Below are 23551 nucleotides of genomic sequence, written 5' to 3'. Positions count from 1 at the left end.
GCGGGTCTTTCAGAAATGACTCCCTACAATAAGAGACACATAAGACGTATGTACGCTAAAACTGAACAGAAATATGTGTTCGCTCTCAGCTTTTATTTTTGATGAAACAAGGGATTTCACTGAAATGCAACAGATGCTGCTGGTCAGATCAAACATGTGATGCATTATGGTAGTGATGGCTCCTTTGGTGGTTGCTCTAGTATTATACCCCAAAAACTGACATGCTTTAAATATATTCTCCTTTGGTAAAAGCACAATTGTTTTGCAACAACTTGTATATGAGTGCGTGCGCCCTCCAACACTTCCGACATGGTTAACTATAATATTTTTTTGCCTGCTCACTCAATAAACACACCATGATGTGCTACCATTTATGTATTAAATGTAAGGGTAAAAGAGTAAGACGTAAGCCTTATGCGTTTATGCGGGGGCTTGAAGTTCAAGGCGTCGGAGCTGGTATGAGTGGGTTTGGGCTGGAGGCTTGCGACAAAGCTTTGGGTTCCTCTACGGAGACCTGTGCCTTTGAGAGCGACAATGAGGGTCGTACTAAGAGGAGAGGATGTGGGCTTTACACACATGTGCACGAAGAGACACGCGCCCTCAAACACACACTCACACACACACACTCACAGTGCTCCGGGGGTCGAGGGTTCGGCTGCGAGAGGAGCAGAGGGAGAGCGACCGCAGAATTCTTTGAATACAGAGCTCACAGGGCCCCCCTGTGCTGAGCCTTCTCCATGAGTCGTTCAAACACTTCACACACACACACACACTTATGCCCACACCAACTTAAAGCACACAGGGAGAGAACAACAAAACGCCTACACACACCTACATACACTCTGAGGGAGAAAATTATAGAGAAGAAAACTTGACTAGGAGCCTTGAAATTCTTATGAATCCGTAACGTTTTGCCATTGCGTCGTTACAGGTGTGTGTGTATGTACCTCTTACAGTCCAGGTGTGTCTTTGGGCCCACTCACACCCCACAGACGCTGATAGAGGGAAGCCCGTGTGTCGCCCCATGGCCACATGAGTCAGACAGGTCAGACCGGGATTCCCCACCCCCACAACACCTGTGCTGTGATGGAGACTTGCCTGACTGACACACACATACAGTTTCAATTACAAAAGCAAGACACTCACACATCCATAATCATCAGTCTTTTCACAGGCCCACGATACATACACAAAAATACTGAATACCTTCACGGCTGAGATCAACGGTGTATTCTTTGTGGCAGCCATAAAAGCTACTTCTCAAAGAGAAATATGATAAACAATACTCCTGGATTGGACTGAACAGAATATGTGAGACATGGATGAGCTTTGGCGGTATGTGTGTGTATGTGGTGTTAACAACACAGACTTTCTTTATGCAATGTGGTTGACATGGTAACGCAGCGTCCTCATTTACACCAAACGAAGCACCTGCCAGAGCAGCGTTGTACACATCTGCATGCATGAGTAAACACAAGCACTGCTGTACACGCACATTAAGTATAACAATAAGCATGACTGTTTTATTGATTTACATCTGTCATTGATCAACATCTGTTTGTAAATTATGACTGAACAGTGTGTGTAGAAATCCAAAAATACTGCAACCACGAAGGAGCTGATTCATTTCCTGGATTCATTTGCGTATCATAAATGAGGAATCAAATACAATTCAGTCATTACAGAGTCAATTCTCTGTCAAGGTAATATGACAGAGATGGTGTGTATTTCTCAGAATAGGTGAATTGGAGCTGGTCTGCTGCCAAATACATAAACAGCTCAACAGTACTCCCTGGGAGTAGAGCTCAGTATTACACTGACACAACAAACCTAAGTTCCTTTCGAGGCTGGTTGCCTAAGTGATTCTGGCTGTGTGAACATTCCCACTGCTTGTGTGTAAATGCCAGACTAGGCTCTGGCGTGTATATTAGTCTAAAGCAACAAAAATGTAAACATTATTACAATCTCAGGTCACACAAAATTCAGGATGATCTTGCACTGCTTAGAATAGCCAACAGTCGACATTCCACAGGGCTAAACAAAATAGTTTCTCTTGAGGGAAAAGACAATAAATTAACATATTAAGACAATTAAATGAGCCTCGGGTTGTGGGGCAAACATACTGCAAATTAATAAACAAGTGTCTGTCTATCTATCTATCTATCCATCCATCCATTCTCCATGCACTTCATTCATATTATTTGGTAGACATTCACATTCGATCATTGACTGGATAGCTTTCCCATAACACAGAAGGACTCCCCGGAAGAGAGCAAGCTGTGTTAGACACTTGTGTAGTGATATGGGACAGACCGTCCAACCCGTCTGGTGTCTGCCCGTGACCCCCTGACCTTTCAGAAGATCCCCAGTATAGTCTCGTCCCACAGTTTCTCCTCCTCTGTCCTAGTGTCCACCTCCTCAGTGCGTTCTTTCCTCTTCTTCTCCTTCTTGTGTCTGTGTGTCTTGTGTTTCTCCCTGCGGTCAGTCCGCTCTGCCGAGATGCTCTCTGCCGCCGCAACGCCGCCTTGTCCATTTGTTTCGTCCTGTCCTTCTGCGTCCATTTTCCCGCTCGTGTCGTCGGCCACGCTCTCTCGCTCGCCCCCCGGCGGTCCCTCCTTTGGTTCTCGTCTTCTTTTCGCTCCTTCCTCATCCTCCTCTTCTTCGTGAGGTCTCTTCCGTTGCCTCTCTCCCTTTCGTCTCTTCGCCTCCCTCTCCTCGTCAGACAACTCCTTTCTGTGCCTCCTCTCTCTCTTCCTCGGTCTTCTGCTTCTCTTCCTCTCCAGATCGTCCTCTCTCTCCCCCTCTCCGTCCTTTCTCTCTCTCCTCCGGGCTCGTTTCTCAGCCCGCTCTTGTCCCTCTCCTCTTTCCTCCTCTTCCGGTCCCCTCCTCCTTCCTCTCCTCTCTTTCTCCCGGTCTCTCCTTTCTCTCTCCTTGTCTTTTCTTCGCCGTTTTCGCCTCCTCTCTCTGGAGTGGTCTGAGTCACTGCTGCTGCTGCTGCTGCTGCTGCTACTACTGCTGCTACTACTGGAAGAGGAATCGGACCAGGAGGAGGACGAACTCGACCAATCGGGACTCCTCCCTCTGGCCAGTCGCCGCCCCGTTGGACCCTTGGGGCGGGTCAAGGGCAGCATGTTCGGGCGGGGCCCGTTGTAGCCCTGCTCCCAGAATGGAGCCCGCGGGGCGCCCCTGCCCCACGCCGCAAAGCGATTGGCCGGCGACTGGAAAGGAGGCTGGGCCAAGCGCGGCGGAGGTGTGGGAAAACGAATAGAAAAGAGAGAGGGAGGATGAAGAGACGGGGGAGGAGGAGGAAGAGGAGAAGGAGGAACAGTCTTCTCTGCGTCCACATTCGGTTCCTGCTCTCTCTCTTTGTCTGCTACACCAGCTTTAGGCTGCAGGCCCCGGGCCTTCTGGACAGCGATGTAGTCGGCCAGCTCATCCTGGTAGGAGTCGTAAACTTTCTTCTGAGACTTGCACAAGTCCGCTACCTTCTTCTCTCTGCCCAGAAACACACACTCGTCAAGCCACGCAGCAAAAGACAACACCTTTTTTGCACAGAATGATGGATGAATGAGAGACGTCTTACTTGATCTGGTGCTTGTTGCCTTGCATGTGTGCCTGGTACATCTCCACAGAGCTCAAGGTTAGGCTGCATATGGGACATGTTAGAGATCTCGCTGTTCAGAGGAAAGAAAGGAAAAACGAGGAAAAGAAAAATTTAAGTGTGAGAGTCCAAATAAAATCACTTACTATCTACACAATTAGGCACCCACGATGCACTGTTTAAAATGAGGTCATCTGCAAATTCCAGAAATTCTGTCTTGAAGGTTTTCAAGATCTAACCCTAGGTTAACATCGATTTCGAGAAAAATCATTTGAGGAACTGTCTCAGATCTGTTACAATTCTGCTTTAACTTCAACCGTGAGTGATTTGAGTCAGTGATGGTGGATTAAAGGCTACAGAAAACACTGGGGCTAGTTCTGACGGGCTTCGGCTGCTCTGTGCTACACGGGCGGCCTGTGTCTTTGTGGCGGCGAGATGGCCGTGTGGACGACCGGCGGTCACCTGTGTCTCCGTCCTCGGCCAGCTGCTGCAGCACCTGCTGGCGGCTCTGGTTGCGCTGGTGCTTGCGGCCGCTGTAGTGCTGCTGCGCCATCTGCGGGTTGTTGAAGGAGGCGGCGCACAGGCGACAGTGCCTGGCCGGGTCGGTCAAGTCCACCTCCTGGGTGGCGGCGGCCGTGCCAGGGCTGACCTTTGAACCCAGCGTGGCCCGGTCGTCCTCTACATCCTCTGGCTTGTCTGGGACTTGGGGAGGGGCAGGCTCAGCGACGTCCACTGAGAGAGAAGGTATGGATAACAGTATTGAACTGGACACGTAATGCAGTGTGGGGTATCTGGTGTAGCTTCTCTAGTATGAAGCTGAACTGCGTGTATTATTCTGAGGGTATGCATCTCATCAGACAATGTGTTGATGCATTATGCCAGTCATACCTTTCTGCTTGGCATCAAAAGGCCGGAATCTACGCAGGTTCTTGGCATGGATCTTGCCCTCATAGTGAGACTTGGCCACCACTGCTGAGCTGAACACCATGTTGCACAGCTCACAGAACTTCTGTTTATCCATCGAGGCTCCAGCCTGTCTCACACACACACACACATTAGTCATGCTCAAGTGTACAGACATATACACATACACATGTACGTGCACGCACACACACACACACACACACACACACACACACACACACACACACACACACACACACATTAGTCACGCACAAGAGTACAGACATACAAATATGTGCATTTATTAATTCAATCATACAACGCACACATCCTTTTAAAACACACAAGCACATTACTTGCAATTACCTGCAGGACTGTTGTTTCTTTTTCAGGGTCCTGAGCTTTCTTGGACTGGAGGTACAGGCGGACTTTCTGTGCATGTTTCTTTCCCTGTAACACACAAAGCATTATGGAACCTCAATAGGAGCTGACCACAGTAATATGTCACCAGTCTGTCTGCAGGGTGAAACACACTCCCACATGCACTGAGGCGCACACACACAGACACACACACACACACACACACCTCATAATGGGAGGTCCTCTGGGACTCGAACAGCAGCACAGCTTCACAGATGTGGCAATACTCATCAGTCAGCAGGTCCTTCAAGGCATCATTGCCTAATACACACACATACACACCAGAACAAAACCACACAATTAATGTTGCAAGATCGCAGTATATTCTTTAATCAACACACCAACCAAATATATCCTGCAATATCTAACTCAGGTGATTCTGTTGTCACACCTTCTCCATAATAATTAGGATAAGAACTTGTTCTTAACAGGCTGAAGATGGCAACATGCCATAACTAGATCAGTCAGGCTTGACTGACACTAAAGTCGCTTGTGATTGGTTTATTGTTATCTCAGGAAAGGGCAACAGAGAACATTGCACCATAGTGACATTTTTATAACAACACAGTTAAAAGTGTCATGCCATTCGCAGAAAAGTTAGTGGTTAGTGAAAACAAACCAAATTACATTTGAAACCAAGTTCCAAGCACTACAGCGTCCACACAAAATAAAAAAAATAATAAAAGAAAAAATATCTTGTGTGTAAGAGTTTTATACCAATCTGACATGGTGATAGAGAGCTGCTAATTAACAATGACCAAGAACATGATAATGAGGTAATGAAATGGGTTTATCCGTTTTCAAAGGTCTCAGGCCTTTCAGGCTATTTTCAGTTTATGGACGCCATTCAAACAATCATAGACAAGTTACAATTGATAGGCTACCTTAACAAAGTGAAACAGAGCCTGTTTTAGGCAATACATCCAATTTCTCATCAGGCTCACCAGACCTGTTTTGATCCAAGGTGTGATGTTGGAGCCCAAAGTACTAAGCCTGCCACATATGAAATCTAAACCTTGCTATCTAGACATGAAGTTTCATTCTGGTAGCTACAGAATATGTGTGAGCACTCCAGTAAAAAAAATAAACAAAAACATTCCAATTGTTACATCACTAGTAGTATGGGACTAATCATAACTATTCACAAAAAATGATGTGTGTTGGCTTGGCCCCTGCTGCACTGAGGAATTTTTTTTTCTTCTTTTAATCACAACATTATGGGCAGGTCTGTAGTCTGTATCTTGTGTTTTTATCCGGTTTTTTTACTCTGCCTGAAGAAGGTCATCTAACCGAAAGCTTGCACAGAGAGTAAAAAAACTTGTTTGCAAAGACTTGAGTGTGCGGATTTTTCTTTACTTTTTACTGTAGTCTGTATCTAAAATCATTAGAGATAGATAATTACTTAGATGTTCAGAAGGCAAGCCAACAAACCACTGGAAAGGTTACATTAACTTTACAACAACACATCTCTATGTCAAAAAGTATGAGCAAAAATCTTCTGAGCTCAATTCTATTATCTAGTGTTCTCTGGTATTTTATAAGCCTGTGCTGACATTATAATTGGTTGGTTTAGATACAATACAGCAACTCCTACTTTTAATAGGGTTTTTCAATATTTTCAACATTTTTTAATTGAGTACCTGTGAGATGCGTAACCAGCCACCAGCAGGTATACTACCTTTGAAAAATGTGTTTCACATTTAGCAAACTGAGTATTTACACTTAATTGGCTACATTAGAAAGCATATTTAAACCGACTTTGCACTTTTTCTCCATTAATACATTAACTAATACCAATTATTTTTTTCCATTAATAAAAGGCAAACCTACTTCTGTGTGTCATTCAAAATATAGGGGACGAGTTGCAATGATTGTTCAAAAAATGTTATTCTCTGCCCAGGTTAATCCACATGATAAATACAGTAGAGTTCAGGAGAAAGCCCTCTGTTATAGTGTTTAACCTCTGTTATTTTGTTTAATCTAGAAATACACTTCTGTTGTCATGCCTGCCAACCATACTCATTTGCTGCCACCCTGTGTTCCCAACCTTGATGTGGAGTGTTTTAGCATCTAAAATTGCACACTTTTCAAGCTGGATACTCACCAGAAGAAGGGGGGCACAAAAGTTTAAGAAACTGAAATGAACAAACCCATCATTTCTACAGAGGTGGTGATACCTGATGAACTTTACCCAAAAGCCTGTCAGTAAACTCTATCAACGTTTTTTTGTTTATAAATTCACTGAGGGACAAACATGTCCAATACAGCATTCGCACAGCATTCTTTATACATTTAATATTACTACATTATAGAGTACTAACAGCAACCACAACACTGGGGATATTAAAAAGTCCTCAGAGATATGGATGCCCTTAATTCAGTATTTAAGCCTAATGTCTGCTTGTTTTTTCTTTTAAATCAAACTTACATGAGTACAACTGTGGGTATGTTACAGCATGAATTTATGCGTCCAGGTCAGAGTAGGCCAGGATGGTCAGTAAATAATTATTTTTGGCCTGTTATTAAACTCTTACTGAAGGGGCACGGTTGCCTGATTTTAACCTGTATTACATTTTCTGGTTTGAAGTAGTCGTGTTCGAACTGAATTACTAAAATGTACTGGACAGTCCAGTCGAACTGAATTCCTAAAATGTACTGGACAGTCCAGTCTCACGATCACATGCTTGCTTTCAATAGCAATCTTTTTACGGTATAAAGCTAGGGCCATCTCATTCTCTTTAACAGGCTCTCTACTGCATTGCAGCTCGGGGTTCTGTATTAGCTCAATGGCTAGCTAGCTATATAACGTCAGCTGGCATTCGAGACTCACGCGTCAAAAGAAATCAACTGATTAATTACTTATTCCGAGGACAACATTATTAGGCCGTTATTGATACTACGCAGTTATTGATACTAGTATCCAACCGGTGTTCGATATGGATAGCGATTTACACTAGGCTGTCAGCTAGCTAGCTAAGATGATTAGCCAAAGTTAGCTAACAACCTAGCAGGTTTGGGAAAACGTTTGGTTTCCATCCATATAGAACATCGCAGAGGATATTTATATCGGATAGCGTTGTTCTTGCTTATATCGAAAGTAGCGTTTGTCAGTAGTTGGAGCAACGTTAAAGTCTTAACTTTTGATGAACTCACCTTCAACCTGCGAACTAGTGTTGTGAGTGTTTATTACTGTCTCGGCCTCTACTACAGTTGCCGAGTCTTGGTTAACGTTAAGAGTAACATCACTTTCAATATCACTCTCCGCATTCTGCGGAAAACAGACACTATTACTGATCTGTGACATCGTCTTGAGAAAGCCAATTCGGTGGTTTCAGTTTCTTAACATCTCCTAAGGCCTACTTCGCCATAATTAGCATTAACAGCTGCTAGCTCACTCTAATATGGCTGTCCGTGAACAACAAGCACAAAAAGCCAACAGAGTTGTTCAGAGAGTCGACTCTCAAGAACAATTTTTCTTCTGCGAAACAAATTCCATCTCACAATGTTAGAGCCTAGGTGCTACAACCAAGTGCGCCATCTACTGTTGTGGCAGCATCAATTTAATGAAACTTCCAAGTTCATATTCCTTTATTTATGGCATAATGTGTTGTGGTTGTTTCCATTGATTATTTGCCCATTGATGCCACAGTATTCGTAATCAGTTGCGAGGAGGGGGGATAGGAAAAAATAATTAAGACTAAACCAGCACACATTGACGTCTTTTTCTGAGCTCCACCCCCAAATGCAACGCGGACAAGCCCTGGGAATCTCCAGCCTGCACTTGTACACGGGCGTAAATAAAGGATTTTGGGCAGGCCAACAACACTGAGCCCACCCAACGCCACTTCTTCGAATACAGCGGACGATTTTGTGGGCTATTTGCTGTACTCTGACTGTTTTACATCGCACAGGGAAGGCGACAACATATAACCAAGTGGACTTTCTCTGATGGTAGAACACAAAACCAAGAATTTATTTTAGCTATAACGTTAGCTGTCACATACTATCATAGCAGGCTAGTATTCTGCTAGCCTGCTAGATAAAGACATCAGTTCAGATCAAATCTACACGTAACTAAGTTATTACTAACTGACAGGCTGAAATCGTCTATGTGTAAAACTGCATTGAAATCCTAATCAATGGCTGTCATTATGCATGACTAATTTCTCACATTCTGCTGTATTTATTCTACATAGCTAGGGGGACAATCTCCTTTATGGTATTGCTAAATCGACTTGAACAAATGTGAATCGTCGTCTGTTGCTACGGGTACACAAAGAAAATAGGCAGGTTTGTTATTTTGTCTTTGTTGGCCTTTTGTAAGACATATCAAGCATCATATACCATAAAGTGGTGTCGATAGTGGTTGATACTAAGCAAGCTGTAAGTTAAACGAGACGGCTTGAGCCTAAATTATTCAAAGGAACGAAATGAACTCCGAAGAAGCTGCCGCTCCAGCCAAAATCGTCACGGATGATGACGGCATGTCATGGTGGTACAGATGGCTCTGCAAAATCGCTGGAGTCTTAGGAGGAATATGTAAGTATTGTTACTTAAGCACTATCTGCTATGCTAGTTAGGTTTGTACAATAGGTTAATACAATGCAGCATATCAGCATAACGCCAAATAATCCCATAAAACGCGCTGTCAGTTTCCAGTGACACTGTCAGGCTAATGTCAAATGCTATGAAGTGATCTTTGACAGCTGAAGACCTTTTGCCACGCCTGTGTGACTGTGCGTCAATCATAACTGCTCTATCATCATGGCAAACTCTTTGTTTGGTGTTAAGCCAACCGTTTCCATACAAATAACATTATTGACTGATGAAATACATGCCCTTGTTGTAACTGGTCAAAGTAAGATATCAAAAAATAATCCTGGCATGAATTGACTGGACCACCTGTCTAATACTTCATTCATACTGAGCAACACAGCTGTCGGCTAAAAAAAAAATCAGAAGCTGTAATATGTCAGGAGGTGCTCTGAACAGTTGGTGTGTTGTTCGAAAGTCCTAGACAGTCACTGGCTCTTTCAGCTCATTTCAGCCAGTGGCCTAGAAGGTTCACACGAGGTAAGTAGACGTAAAGGAGTTAACAGGTGCGCAGAGCTGACATAACCTCTCATTATCTCAGGATCAGAACACTAGATTCATTCCACAGGCCCATTGTTCATTTTATCCCTCATCCCAGACAGGTTCACCTTCCTGTGGGTGTGTAAACTGGCATGCACTTATACACTTTTTTGGAAGTCAGTGACATTTGTTTGTTACGTTTGGTTGTTACTGGTGAGAGTATGGATCAGTGACTTGGCAGAATCAGGAGAGGAGCAATTGTATAGGAGGGTAAGACGGATAGGGCAAACAGTAAGTTAGTGTTCCGTAAACTGCTTTATCTTATTTCTAGACTATACCCTTCTCTCTCTCTCTAGCTCTCCCTCCCTCCCTCCCCTCCAGTCACTGTTTGTTGTGAATGCATTTACCACTGCCATGGGCACAGAAGGACCAAAGAGTCTCAAGCTCACATGCTTCTATTGTGCTGCTCCCACATACATACTACTAACACTGCAAAGTGTAACCTCTGTCTCACCACTTCCCCCCCCCCCCCCCACAAACACACACACACACACACACACAGTTATAATGCCCTGACCCTCCTACACACACACATGCACACATACATGTTGCCACCGATGTTACTGGAGGAGTGAAGGAATTGTGTGTGTGTTAGCAGTCTATGCATACTCAATATGTTGTGTATTATTCAGGAGGAGTTTCAGAACTTGGCACGCAAGCTTCAGCACAAACTAGAGTCCTGCTGTGCTGGAACTTAGTAGCATGTGTGTAGGACCCATGGGCTTGCTACAGTGTTTCATATTTGCATTCACTGAGTCTACTTGTATTTACTCAAAGCACAAAATACCCTGCAGATGGGTGTGTGTGTTTGTGTGCAGACGTTGGTCTTTTTCGCTCCTCCAGGCCACAGATGACAAATATATCGAGTGAAATATCTGATTCAAGTATATATATATATATATATATATATATATATATATATATATATATATTCAATAATGATAAAAACAAGGTTGCAGTTTCTCTTAACATTCACTTGTGCTAGAGACAACATGAAGGGGTTTAGCCTGCATGTTGCAATGTGTTTCTTAGATTGCAGTAGGATACAAGTTGTTGAAGTCAAGTAGTTGGCAACTTACATTTTTCATTTTGGAATTTAGTTTGTTTGATGCTTCTGCAGTAATTTTCCAAGTGCATGTATGTTAACTGTGATGTTTTTCTTCATCTAGCCTGTGCGATAGCAGGTGTGTGGAACTGTGTGACGGTGAATCCCCTTAACATTGCAGCCGGAGTCTGGATGGTGTAAGTAGAGGCACTCTTGTGTCAGTGCATTTCTGTTTTGCCTCTCTTTTTTTCTCTGTTTTTGCATATTAGATGCATTTGTGTTGTGCTTGTCTATTATTTGTGTGTGTGTGTGTGTGTGTGGACTTCTGTATATACTGTATCTGCAAGTGTGTGTGTGTGTGTGTGTCACTGACTCTTCCTGTGTTTGGAAGTTGCGCATGTTTGTTTGTGCAGTTTAGATTGCGTGCTTAACCCTCCCTCCCGAGGTCATTGCATGCTGATTGTGAGAATGACTCTCTTTCTCATAATCATTTCATGTTGTCACAGGTTGAATGCGTTTGTGCTGTTCCTGTGTGAGGTGCCGTTCTGCTGTCAGTTCATAGAGTTTGCCAATGCCGTGGCGGCACGCGCCGATAAGCTCAAGCCCTGGCAGAAAGCTCTCTTCTACTGCGGGTGAGCGATGCCAGCACACTACCCTCACCTACTCCACACCCCACACACATACCATACACCATAACCATAAGTCACCCGATCTCAATCACTCAAGCAGACAGTCTGAATAATACTGTGTTGGCAGGATGGCCTTATTCCCAGTGGTGCTGAAGATCTCCTTCACCACTGTGTGCGGCAATGCCATCGCCTTTGCCACAGGGGTCCTCTACGGCCTTGCATCACTCGGCAAGAAGTAAGTGTAGTTCTTTCTCTCTCTATCTCCCTCCCTCTCTCTCTGTCTCACTCTCTCTCTCTCTCTCTCTCTCTCTCTCTCTCTCTATCTCTCTCCCTCTCTCACTTTGTGTCTGTTTGTCTGTCTTTCTCTCACTCCCTCTTTTTCCATTTAGTCAGTAATCTACATCATTTGCAGCACAACATTCATAGAGATAGCTGATTATTCTAATGCCCCCCCCCCCCCCACTTTGTTTTCTGTCTCAGGGGAGACGCAGTGAGCTATGCTCGTCTGCAGCACCAGAAGCAGGGGGATGAGGAGAAGCAGGCGGGGTTGGCAGATGATGGAACACAGTGACCACCTCTCAGCCTCCTGACCCATCATTCCAGCTCCCTCCCCTCTGTCCCTTCCCATCCTTCTTATCCCTTCTTTCCCCCTCTCCTCTCCTCCCCCCCCCCCTCTGTCTCTCTTTTGTGTTCTTGGTTTTATTTATTGACTATTGAAGACTGCTGCACCTTTGTTATCTTGTCCTAGAGTCTGGGCAAAGGTTTGATTTGTGTTGATGTTTGTAGCTCTAGAGCCAAGTCTCTACTAGACTAGAACTGTGACTTTATTTTGTTTTTACTTTCTGAACTGGATTTAAGCTCTCTTATTTTAAGATAATTTCATGTTTGTTTTATGTCATTATCCTTAAGGGATGCCTGGCATCCATTGTTGACCAGTGTATTTGATGTTAGATGCCATTGTCAGGCCTTTGTTGGTTTGTTTCGCGAGATGTGTGGAATCGCAAAACACTCCTCCTACCTAACCTCAGCCTTCCCCTGCTAGATTAGTGCTAACACAAATTAGACATTAAATCCCTGTAGAAACCTAACAGTAAGTGGTCAATAGTAATCTAGCAAAGGTGCAGTCTTTGATTATGATTCATTACATTGAAAATTCATCAGATTCAGCACAGTTCTCCAGCGGTCCTTCCAGTGTGTGCACAGAAAAGACTCCAGTGCGTGAGCTCAGGAACACTGTACCCAGTCCTAGCTCTGTAAATAGGAAACAAATCAACAAGAGGTGCTCGTACGCCAGTGTTTCTTCGGTAGCACGGAAGGGAGAGGTGCGCTATCAACAAACCTTTTACCAAGGTTGAGGACTGCACTTTTAAGTTAAATCAGTGCTCCTAAATATCTAGTTAATCAGGGCTTAATCAATGCTTATGCAGCCAATCAGTGTAGCTAGGTCTGGATGCATTCTTTTGCATCCACAGCGACAACAAGCTTAGCCACTGCAGGTACTGGGAACTTTGGCCATCGGGAGCTTTTTGTCTTCTCCCACAGTTCTCTATTCGGTACACCCAAAGATGGCAGGAGCTTTATATTGTTACTCTCTGTTTATCATTCTCTCAGTGTTGAATTTTTTTTATGACTATTTATTCTACCGATTTTACCGTTATAAAGTGAAAATGTGTTTCGATCAAGAGGCATGGCATGTATGGTCCTGTGACAAGTTAGTGGCTGTCCATGGCTTACGTCCTGGCAAGTTGCTAGAGCAATCTAAGGCGGCCCTGAAAGACAAAAGTCATATTCAAGTGATTAAACATGGGGATCTTATAGAGCTGAAGTCAGCTGAGACTGAGAGGAGAGAGGAAATAGGTGGAATGTAAGCGAATGTGTTTTAATGCCTTTTTTTCTCTCTCGGTCTTATTCCCTACATGGCTCTTACCTTCCTTCTCTCCGTACGGTGTTGAAACTGAAACGGTTGACATCTCCAGAAATGTCAATATTGACAGTCACCAAAATGTTACCAAGGGAAAGAGCAAACACCTGGATAAGACTCTGTGATCCGGCCATCAGATCCTGCCTACTTTGGGTTAAAAACTCCATGGATTCTGTTAAACTCGATGAATCGTTGAACTTTATGAACTGGAATGTTTTGTGTGTCTGTTACATGGTTGTAGCTTGTAGCTTGACGGGTGGAAAATGTGACCTTGAGGATTTTTTTGCAGTTCTCGCACCTCTTTCAGGGATTTTGTGCGTTTGTGTGTGACTTGTGTGGGGGAAAATGAGAGATTACCCATACAGCCTTCCTTTTGTCGAAGCAGAGGTCCTCAGCTGCAGTTAAGAAGGGCTTTATAGTGAACTGAGTGAGAGAGCAGAGTAGCAGGGGACTACTTAATCTTATGATTTCTAATGTGAACTTGAGGTACTTCAAGTTGTCGTTTATTCGTAGAAAATATGAGCCAGTTGTCTTGCATGCAGTGCTTTTAAGTCATGTGAGAGAACATAGGGAAACAAGGTTCCATCCTTTACCTGTGTTCTCTTGCTCTTTGTCTTGGTTCTTGTTCTCTCGCCCCCAGACAACCAGCACCGTAGATACCAGCAGTGCAGAGATTCAGCTTTCAGGAACCACTTTCCTGACGAGTTCTATCTACAGTACACTCACACAACAGGGTTTCTGCATAACAGTTTAAACTGTCAGGTATGACAAAAAACCTTAAGCCTGTCGTATAACAAAAATCACTAATAAGTTCAAACCTCTGCCTCGTATTGAGGGTAGACCACTCTTTCGGTTTTTACACACACACAACACTACAGTGAAGGCTTTACCTCTTCAGGATCTTTTTTAGTTTTTTCCCCTTTCGGATTTATACATAGTGGGCATTGTGGAGCAGTGGTAATGTCATTGGCAACTGGTCGACCTGGGTTTGATTCCTGATCCTACCGTTGTGGATCTATGTTGCTTTGGATAAAAGCATCTGCTAAATACCAGTAGACTTTAACTTTAATCAAGGCAATTGGTTATTTTTTTCTTTGTTTTTGAGGTGAACAGAGTCACATTAAGGAATATATAGCCCAGCATTTGCCTTGATGCATGTGTGTACCAAATTATACTGTGAATGTTATGGTCTGATGCACCAAACAGTTTTGAGCTTTGTCAGCTTAACTTGTTCATTAACTCTATTTAAGGTTTAGTCTTGAACTCGACACCAGTCCTATAAAACTTCCGTTTCCAGAACCACACAAATCTGCACTACATTTTTAATGTCAACTTAAGACAACCTGCCTCAATGTTCTGTCTTCACTGGGAAAGGACATTTGAATATTCAGTTTTTAATCTGATGTCTTTGTATCTATGTAATTGGCTTTATTGGCATCTTGTACCTTACAATCTGAAAAATGGGAATATCTCACACTTAGATGAGGGAACTAGAGGCAATAGTTTGCTTATGCAGACTGTGCAAACTATGGATGTGTATGGAGAGGCATAATCTATTCCAATCGTAATCATGCAACAGTGGTAAAGTTAGAGGGTAAATGAAAACTACTTATTCAATTTATAATGGGTCATTGTGAATACTCTGAAAAGTACTTTCTAGCTCCTCAAATAGTTAGTAGGTTACTGTACTTTTCATCCTGGTTTTCAGGCACCGTCAGAGCTAGATTGGAGCAGATGCTTAACAAGTATCTTGGGTCAGACAATGCAAGAAGAAAGGCCTAGAATTTTCTATCTCAGCTTCTGATACTTGATTGACACACTTTCCAGGCTAACCTCAAACCATCTTGCACTCTACTGTCCGCCACCTCTATATTTGCTGCAAGGTGTGTGTGTGTGTGTGTGTGCGCATGCGCTTGTAGGTGTAGCTGTTAACTCAGAAATGGAGTGGTTTTGTGTTCGGTTTGTTTCTAAATTGATGAATTGAAATGCTTGATTGTACAAAAATTCTCACTTCTGTTTGTCTTTGTTTGCCCTGAATGACTGAAAAAAATAAACCATCCTGCATTTTTAAGACCTATATTCTGTCAGTCTTAATTCTCTAGTAGTCTACTCTACACTCAGGCAGCTGAACTGATGTGCAAAAAGTGACGCTTGGTTTAAGAACATCAGAACATCTTTTTTATTATTATGACCGCCGCGCAGCGAAGCGGCGGTCATATAGGTTTAGTCAGATGTTTTTTTTTCTTTTTCGCATGCTCAAATTTCCGTCAATGATTCCCGGGACACTGAAAGAACGGGGTACACGAAACTTGGTGGGCATGTAACCCCACATGGATAGCATGGAACCATTGTTTTTCGTTTTGATCTGTAGCCCCCTCCCCCGCTGGACTGGACCCCCCGAAAGGAGGGTGGGGCAGACACAGTTTTCTGTGAATATCTCGAAAACCGTAGGGTTTAGGAGGACCATTTTTTTTTTGTATGTTGATCTCAAGGGGCCATGTCAACCTATTCCATAACCACTCATTTCATGTATAGCGCCACCTAGTTAAACACAAAAAAGTAAAAATTAGGTGTTGTAATTGAAGGTATCTGTGACCTAACATAGTCAAAACTGTGCACGCCAAGTTTTGTGGAATTCTGTTCATGGGGGGCCACACAATAAATTAATTTATGTTACTATACACCAACTGGCCTGTAGGTGGCCGGAGACAGTTTTCTGTGAATATCTCGAAAGCCGTAGGGCCTAGGAGGTCCACCTTTTTATGTATGTTGGTCTTAAGGGGACATGTCAACCCATCCCATTACCACTTATTTCATGTATAGCGCCACCTAGTTAAAAATGAAAAAGCAAAAAATTGGGTGTTTTCATCACAATATCTCTGGCTGACAAGGTCAAAACTGCATGAAATTAAAAGTGTAGGTTCATTATGACACCCTCCGAATGCATGCCAAGTTTTGTGTACTTTCGTTCATGGGGGGCCTTACAATAAAATAATTTATGTGTACATTTAGTGACGTACACCAACAAGGATTCCCGGGACACTGAAAGACCGGGGTACACAAAACTTGGTGGGCATGTACCCCCACATGGATAGCATGGAACCGTCATTTTTTGTTTTGATCTGTAGCCCCCCCGCTGGACTGGACCCCCCGAAAGGAGGGTAGGGCAGACACAGTTCTCTGTGAATATCTTGAGAACTGTAGGGCCTAGGATGACCATTTTTTTCTGTATGTTTGCCTCCAGGGGTCATGTTAACCCATTTCATGTGCTCACATGTGCACAAACAGATACACACACACACACACATACATTCACAGTAATCATACATATGACACATACTCACACAGTAGACATATGTACGCTTACATGCACAGGCACATACGCAGGCACACACACAAGCACGCACACACACACACACTCACACCCACACACATAACACAAACAATCAAGAATTTCTCAGAATTATGAACAGGCAAGATGGAGGTGGGGTTGTATAAAATGAATTTTACATGTGAAATCTATGAACTAATCATGTTTTGGTACTTGTTGTCTAGCAGATACCAGTGAAAATTGATTGTGGATAATGCAATTTAGTGAGACAGAATCATATAGGCCTTTCAGCGTGATTTCTTTTTGTGGAAAAAATGTGCTGGACTGGGCGGCGGTCATATTTTGTACCGCTCTGCAGTACATCTAGTTATTTTGTATATTCACTATACTGCACCATCTAGACTGTCAACTAAATATTCACTAATTCTTCTATACATCTCTAAAATGATCATGTTCTTCAGATTGGTTGATGACCAATATCAAACACCTCTCGCCACGACGACAACAACAAATGTTCACAACTGCTCTCATTTCTATGAGTCCTCTTTAATTCATGATGCAAGATTTCAATGCAACCCTTTAAAGGCACTGTTTCTCCCTTGAACACAACTGTATATAACTGTAGAATCACTGAACCAACATGTTCAAATACATTTTGGTAAAATAAACATTGTAGTAAAATATTTAATTTTGACCACACGAATGAAAACACGGTCCTGTGTGGGCTCCTAGGGAGACCCTGGGCCCCCACATTCGGCCCAGTCTCTCTCCCAATAAAGCCCTGCTCACAGAGAGAGCTATGGAGTTCCACAAGTATGGTGCATCCATCAGGACGTCCAAGGAGCCTCGTCACTGCCATTTTCTCATTGACTAGAGGGCAATTACAGTGTTGGGCTGGGCTGCAGTCTTCTTTTTCTTTGGGGTTCTGGGCTTGCGAAGAATCTTCTCTGCAACGCCATGGAGTTTGCCCTCTTTGACGGCCTTCTCCCAGTCCTTTTTCACCATGGTGTAGAGACGCATAGTAGCCTGGGCATCCTGGACCTGTGAGACACACACACACACGTCAGATACTGTGCATGGAGATGGAGTTTTCATGTACACATGTAAAAACAAATGCTATGAAACATTAATCCTTTCCTAAACATCATATGGTATTTGGCCAACATTAAATGTTGAAGTATTTCTTATGGATAAGAATTGCTTAAAACACTGACAATTCTCTGCCCAAAGCTTTGGTATAAGTAATACAGCAGAACTTGGCGTTAATGGCTAAATTAACATGATGTACATATGGCTGGGTGCTTCCAGGCAAACTGCTAGAGCTACACTACAAATAAGTTAAGACTCCAGAGTAAATGTGTTAGGACTATGGGGAAAATGCTGCGGTTTGTGGGAGAGGGGTTACTGCTTACAGATGAGTGTTCCCCCTGCTGAACTCTGACGTTGAGGATCTCACGTGACAGGACCTTCAGAGCTGGACGACCACTCTGAAAGAGGAGGGAGGAGATTTGTGTGAGTATTAAAAGGACTTGATGGTATGTCATGTATATGTCATGATATATCACAAATAAAATAAAAGTCATTTTGGCATTGTGTATGATGTTTGTGTGTGTAAAAGAGACAATTTATAAGCACATAGCCAGAGAATGTTGCAACATTGCAAACAGTATGTGTGAAAAATGTAGCTTAGCTCCCTCACTCTGACTAGTTTCCTGAATGGTTTGTACTTCTGAGTGTCGCGGATCTTTTTCTTGGGATGGTCTAGCAGCAGTACCTACAGTACAAAACACAGGAGAAGCAAGGCGAGCTAATCATTACAAATGCAACCAGTCCTTATTAAACAAATGTACTGCACATTACAGTATTGTGGGTGTTATTGTAGAAACATCTCCATCGTCTTGAGTCTCATACCCTCAGGTCGTTGTGTATGGCATGTCCCACCAGAATTCTTCCTTCTAAAATGTCCGCAACCTCCTTCTGGACCTGTTTGAAGTTCTCCCCTGAATGACATACACACCAATAACTAAATTCAGAATTAATGACACTCAAGCATTTTTTGGATACTTTAACACCTATGATTTACGTGACAACTGATTACTTTAAAGCCCTACACGACTACCATCAACCATTAGAGAGAGGAGGGAAAACTGCTGTTGGGATGATATAGATGGCATCGACCATAACACACACAGGACGAACAGAGTTCAGTGTTCACTTCAGGGCCGGCAGTGGCTCAGATAGAGGAGAGGTTTGGTAACCAGAAGGATGCTGATTCGATCTTGGCACCTCCTGACCCTGTTGAAGTGTCCTTGAGCAAGACACTGAACCACAAAACCGCACCCAATGTGCACGTTGGTGCCTTGCATGGCAGCCTTCACCATCTATGTGTGTGTGTGTGTGTGTGTGTGTGTGTGTGTGAGAATAGGTGAGTTTGAGATATGACACTGTAAAAGCACTTTGAGTCCTCGGTGGAGTAGAAAAGCACTATCTAAATGCAGTATTTTTACTAATTAGGTTAAAAAAAAATAGACAAAGAAAGCAAATAGAGAATCAGCTTCTACATTCGTGCACTGACCTTCGCTGATGTCCTCTGGACGGATGCCGCTGACCGCTGTCCTGTAGTCAGTCACTTTCTCAGTAGGACGCACAAACTTGTCATAGATGCACTTGCCAAACTGGTTAACGAGGGAGCAGCGCGCCAGGATGCTCTCCTCGCCATCGGGACCCACCCCCACCATCTCACAGTCCATGGCCACGGCTCGCGTCACTCTTATAGGTTACCATGGCGAGGGAAAGAAGACGAGGAGAGAGCAGTTAGGCATCTGCCACCCTTATCGGTCTGACCCCAATAATAACTAGTTACTCTAAACCTCTACTGAGAAGCTTTATTGTTCCCCATTTCTCTAGGCTAGCCCAGTGTGTCCTCTTCATTTCATTTAAGTGTATCAGTGACATTTGTGAATGGAGCTTTGGCTTATGAAAGGCTACCTGGCTGGAGGACACTTAACCAGCACCCCAAAAGTAAATGTTCCAAAGTATTTTGGGGGTTGCATAATTGAGGCACCAGACAGACCACATGGATTGGCCAAAAATTCAAACTCGAAGCAGTCTTTTTCAGCAAAGATGCATACAGTGTTCAAAGTGTACCAACCTGTCAGCATTCCCTACCAGTGCCAAGCCAGCTCTGTTTGAAACCTTTCACAGCAGCTGAATGCCATTCATTATCCCTTCAAATAAACCCACAACTAGCCCCAGACACCAACAGCAACTTACAAATAACACACAACACAATGAAGACTAATTATGGTTATGGTATGGTAATATTGAATTTTAGCCGATATGCCAATATTTACAAGCTCATTCTGGCCGATTGCCGATGCCGATGCACACCTTTCAAATATGGCACATTTATTAAGTAGCCTAACATTTTCACATAAACATGTAAATGTCATTCTTGAACAGTAGCCTACAAGACAGTTCCCTAAGAACTGTGTTGTTGACAATATGAAACATTGTTCTCAAATGAACAGAAATGGAGCTGTAACCCTGTAAACTTAAAATGTCAGTCTGTAGAGTAAAAGGAATAAGACCTACAACACGTAGGCTAGTAACTTTACAGCTAGCTTTCATTCTGGACTTCATGAAACTCATGCTAGCTTTCTAACATTAGCTAACATTACACACTTTAGAAACTGATTGCTGATTGTAAACAAAAGCTTAGCAATGCCTCTTCACAGTTTTAGCTTGTACCGTTTTTTTCTGGCTTAGTGCTTTGTAGAGTTCAGGATGCTTAAGATGTGTAATTAAACTGGTAACGTTAAACAGTCTCATTTTACCCCTCCTCGCATCACTTGTAGGCTACTTTACAAGCACTGCAAAAAGCAATTTTGTTATCAGTTTCCGGAATTTGGAAATACTGCCACACAGCCAACATCTTAAAGTATGTTGTTGACGCTCATAGTAACGTAAACATTTGCTTCGCGTGCGCATAATTAACAGGTTACCTTATCGGCCAGGCACATCGGCAGAAATGTCCATATCGGCCGATGCCGATAATCAAGTTATGAAGCTTTTATCTGCAGATACCGATGTCGGCCCGATATCATTGTGCATCCCTATATGGTAATGAATCATACTGTTACTGAGTCATTACTGATACCACGTCTTGACTACAGGAGATACAGCTCTCTCACTAGGATCCTATAGTTTACATATTTGGTCATGTTTGGTGAAGTTTTGTAAGCATTAGGATTTGTAGCTAGTGCTTCGAAGTCTGCTCAGCCTGAGGTTACCAGGAGTGAACAACATATTTCGGGTCACACATTATTTTTACTTCACATTTTTTTTTTACATAATGCTTTTGAGCCTTGCTGACTTTCTCAACGCTACAATGAATTACATTTCCAGACGTTTTCCAAGACATTCACACAAATGTCCAAACTTTTCAAGGTCTGGAAGCAATTCAAAATTCTGTGCTTTCCCGACCTGTGCAAACACCCTGCCATTGCATCACTAAGAATATTCTATGTCTGTGACAAGTAGTAGTGGGAACAGAAGCATATCTGTCCAAAATCAATTTGCAAATTCATGAGTTCTATAAGTCTGCATGTTCTCATGCCCACATGCTTGGATGAATGATATGTGCCTGTAAGGGTATACTTGAGACCTCAAACCTTACTCACCCCTCAAAACTGTGTTCCTTCACAAGTGCGCTCTCTGTGCTCTGAGCGTCGGTAGTCCTCACACCCTTCCTCCTCCTGACGATGTCCGCCGCCTCCTGCCCTACTGCAGTCTCAATGTCATCAGGGTCTACATCGTCAAACCAGAGATCTGCCCTAAAACCCACCGAACATTAGGAGCGAGTTAGGTGCGTGTTAAATGTACATGCATGAAGGATATTCTTCTTATGAGTTTACTGCAGCAGTATGGTTCTGTAGCATGGTTAGTACAGTTTCCCTGAATTTCCCCATCAGAGTTGTGCTTTTCTTTTGGCGCTTCTCTTTATTTCATTTTATTTTACCACAAGTATGTAGGGAGCAGGGGATGTGGTGTAGGTGTGGTATAGGGTTTATGATGGCAAAAGTGGACTTTAACTGGGGATGTCTCCCCTATCCCTGTCTCTTTCTGGGACTGTGCGTCAGGAGAAAGTCCAAGTGTGTGAGAGAAAGCAAATTCAGTGAGACCCAGTTTTCTCGTCACGTTGATTAATCTCTTTTAAAACAAAATAATTCAGAGTACATAAAAAGAGGGAGCAAAACACTCCTGTTACAGTCAGCCATTCTATAAAGGACTGTCTGTTTCAAACAGGTGTGTACTGTGCGTGTGGAATGGACTTACTCGGTAGGTTTCTTCTCAGCTGGCTCTCCAACCTTCTTTTTAGTAGCTGGTTTGCTGTTCTCAGGCAGATGGCCATTAACTTTCCTTTTCTTGGCTTTGTGTTCGGTTTTTGAGGGTCCTCCAACTTTCTTATTTTCAAGGGCATCGGTTTTCCCATGGTTTTGTGGGATCTTGGTTTCAGGGATTAGCACTGGCTTTGAAATGGCTTTTCCTGCCTTTTTCTGAAAGTTCTCTTTTTTAACCTTTGAGTTTGTTTTCTCTGGGCCCATCTGCTTAGATTTAGCATCAGGGGTTGACTTCATTATCTATAACATAGGGGATGATAGAAAAGAAGAGTCTTAGTTGCATAGCTGACCATATCCAAGTAATTGTAGAATTAATGCAATGTGATTAGATAGGACTTGTCATTACAAATAGACTTACATCAATCACTATTTAGAGTATTGCAGGGAATACCATTATTTCGACAACACACACACACACACGCACATCTCGTCCACTTAACAACTGTTAACAGGTACACCAAGAGGGTATACGTATAATACAATGAAACTATTACGGTTAGAGAAATCAATCCAATCACCTCAAGCAGAGTTTTCCAGTTGGAGGAGAACTGTTGAGCGTCTTGAGGAGGACCCCAGTTCAACTTCTCCGTCCCCTCCGTTTTTTTCTTCTGGGCTTTCATGAACTTCTTTCTTTTTTCTTTACTCGTTTTCTTCTTACTAGGTGGCTGAGATGGTGCTGACTTCACAGCCGACTCAGACTTTTTAGACGTGGATTCAGCCATTCTTGCGGATCGTGTCAATAATGTAACGTCAACCTCAACGACGCTATCTGTCCAGCTAATGACAGTCCAGACCGGTAGAAATTTTTTAAATCCTATTTGATATGGATATGTGACCCTTCCACTACCAAGACTCAAACTGTTTTATACAGTACAATACATTAAGTCTCTTGACAAAAACTAACTACAATGTTACACGTAGTTGTAACTACAAAGTTAGCTTGGACAGCTAGCGATATCTCGCTAACTAAACATCACATGTCAAAACAGTGGTACACAACAACGTTAACATACAACTGCATTAACCATAATGGCCTTGCTAGATGGGACTAGTAAAATACTTCAATTTAGCAAACCAATGACCTAACCATCTGATTATAATGCGTAGTCCCACTGATCAAGCCATGCTGCAACAAGAAGCACACGCTGAGTTGTGTGTAACGCTAC

The 23551-nt window shown here is 43.1% G+C and overlaps 3 protein-coding genes across 4 annotated transcripts; 1 reads left to right on the top strand and 2 right to left on the bottom strand.

Annotated features, from left to right (window-relative positions):
• Positions 1-1496: 1496 nt before the first annotated feature.
• On the bottom strand, positions 1497-23530 carry zmat1 (zinc finger matrin-type 1). The gene is made up of 8 exons (XM_042060028.1): positions 23519-23530; positions 8078-8381; positions 5091-5185; positions 4871-4954; positions 4490-4634; positions 4064-4333; positions 3584-3674; positions 1497-3495 (listed from the first exon to the last, which is right to left on the bottom strand). Exons 2-8 carry the CDS (start codon positions 8226-8228, stop codon positions 2355-2357), a joined length of 1977 nt encoding a protein of 658 aa, XP_041915962.1. The 5' UTR covers positions 8229-8381; positions 23519-23530; the 3' UTR covers positions 1497-2354.
• On the top strand, positions 8375-15729 carry cacfd1 (calcium channel flower domain containing 1). The gene is made up of 5 exons (XM_042060033.1): positions 8375-9463; positions 11227-11299; positions 11609-11734; positions 11859-11966; positions 12212-15729. The coding sequence occupies exons 1-5, from the start codon at positions 9355-9357 to the stop codon at positions 12300-12302; spliced, it is 507 nt and encodes a 168-aa protein (XP_041915967.1). The 5' UTR covers positions 8375-9354; the 3' UTR covers positions 12303-15729.
• Positions 17509-23551, bottom strand: rexo4 (REX4 homolog, 3'-5' exonuclease). 2 transcript variants are annotated; one of them, XM_042060030.1, is made up of 9 exons: positions 23473-23551; positions 22904-23162; positions 22321-22625; positions 21666-21818; positions 19559-19752; positions 18895-18983; positions 18683-18757; positions 18396-18470; positions 17509-18024 (listed from the first exon to the last, which is right to left on the bottom strand). In XM_042060030.1, exons 2-9 carry the CDS (start codon positions 23105-23107, stop codon positions 17854-17856), a joined length of 1266 nt encoding a protein of 421 aa, XP_041915964.1. In that variant the 5' UTR covers positions 23108-23162; positions 23473-23551; the 3' UTR covers positions 17509-17853. The 2 variants fall into 2 exon arrangements, with proteins under 2 accessions (XP_041915964.1, XP_041915963.1); XM_042060029.1 differs by having other exon boundaries at positions 22904-23543.

Source organism: Alosa sapidissima, chromosome 13 (genome assembly GCF_018492685.1).
Source record: "Alosa sapidissima isolate fAloSap1 chromosome 13, fAloSap1.pri, whole genome shotgun sequence".
In the NCBI taxonomy this organism is placed as follows: domain Eukaryota; kingdom Metazoa; phylum Chordata; class Actinopteri; order Clupeiformes; family Clupeidae; genus Alosa; species Alosa sapidissima.
This window is presented reverse-complemented; position numbering and strand designations above follow the sequence as displayed.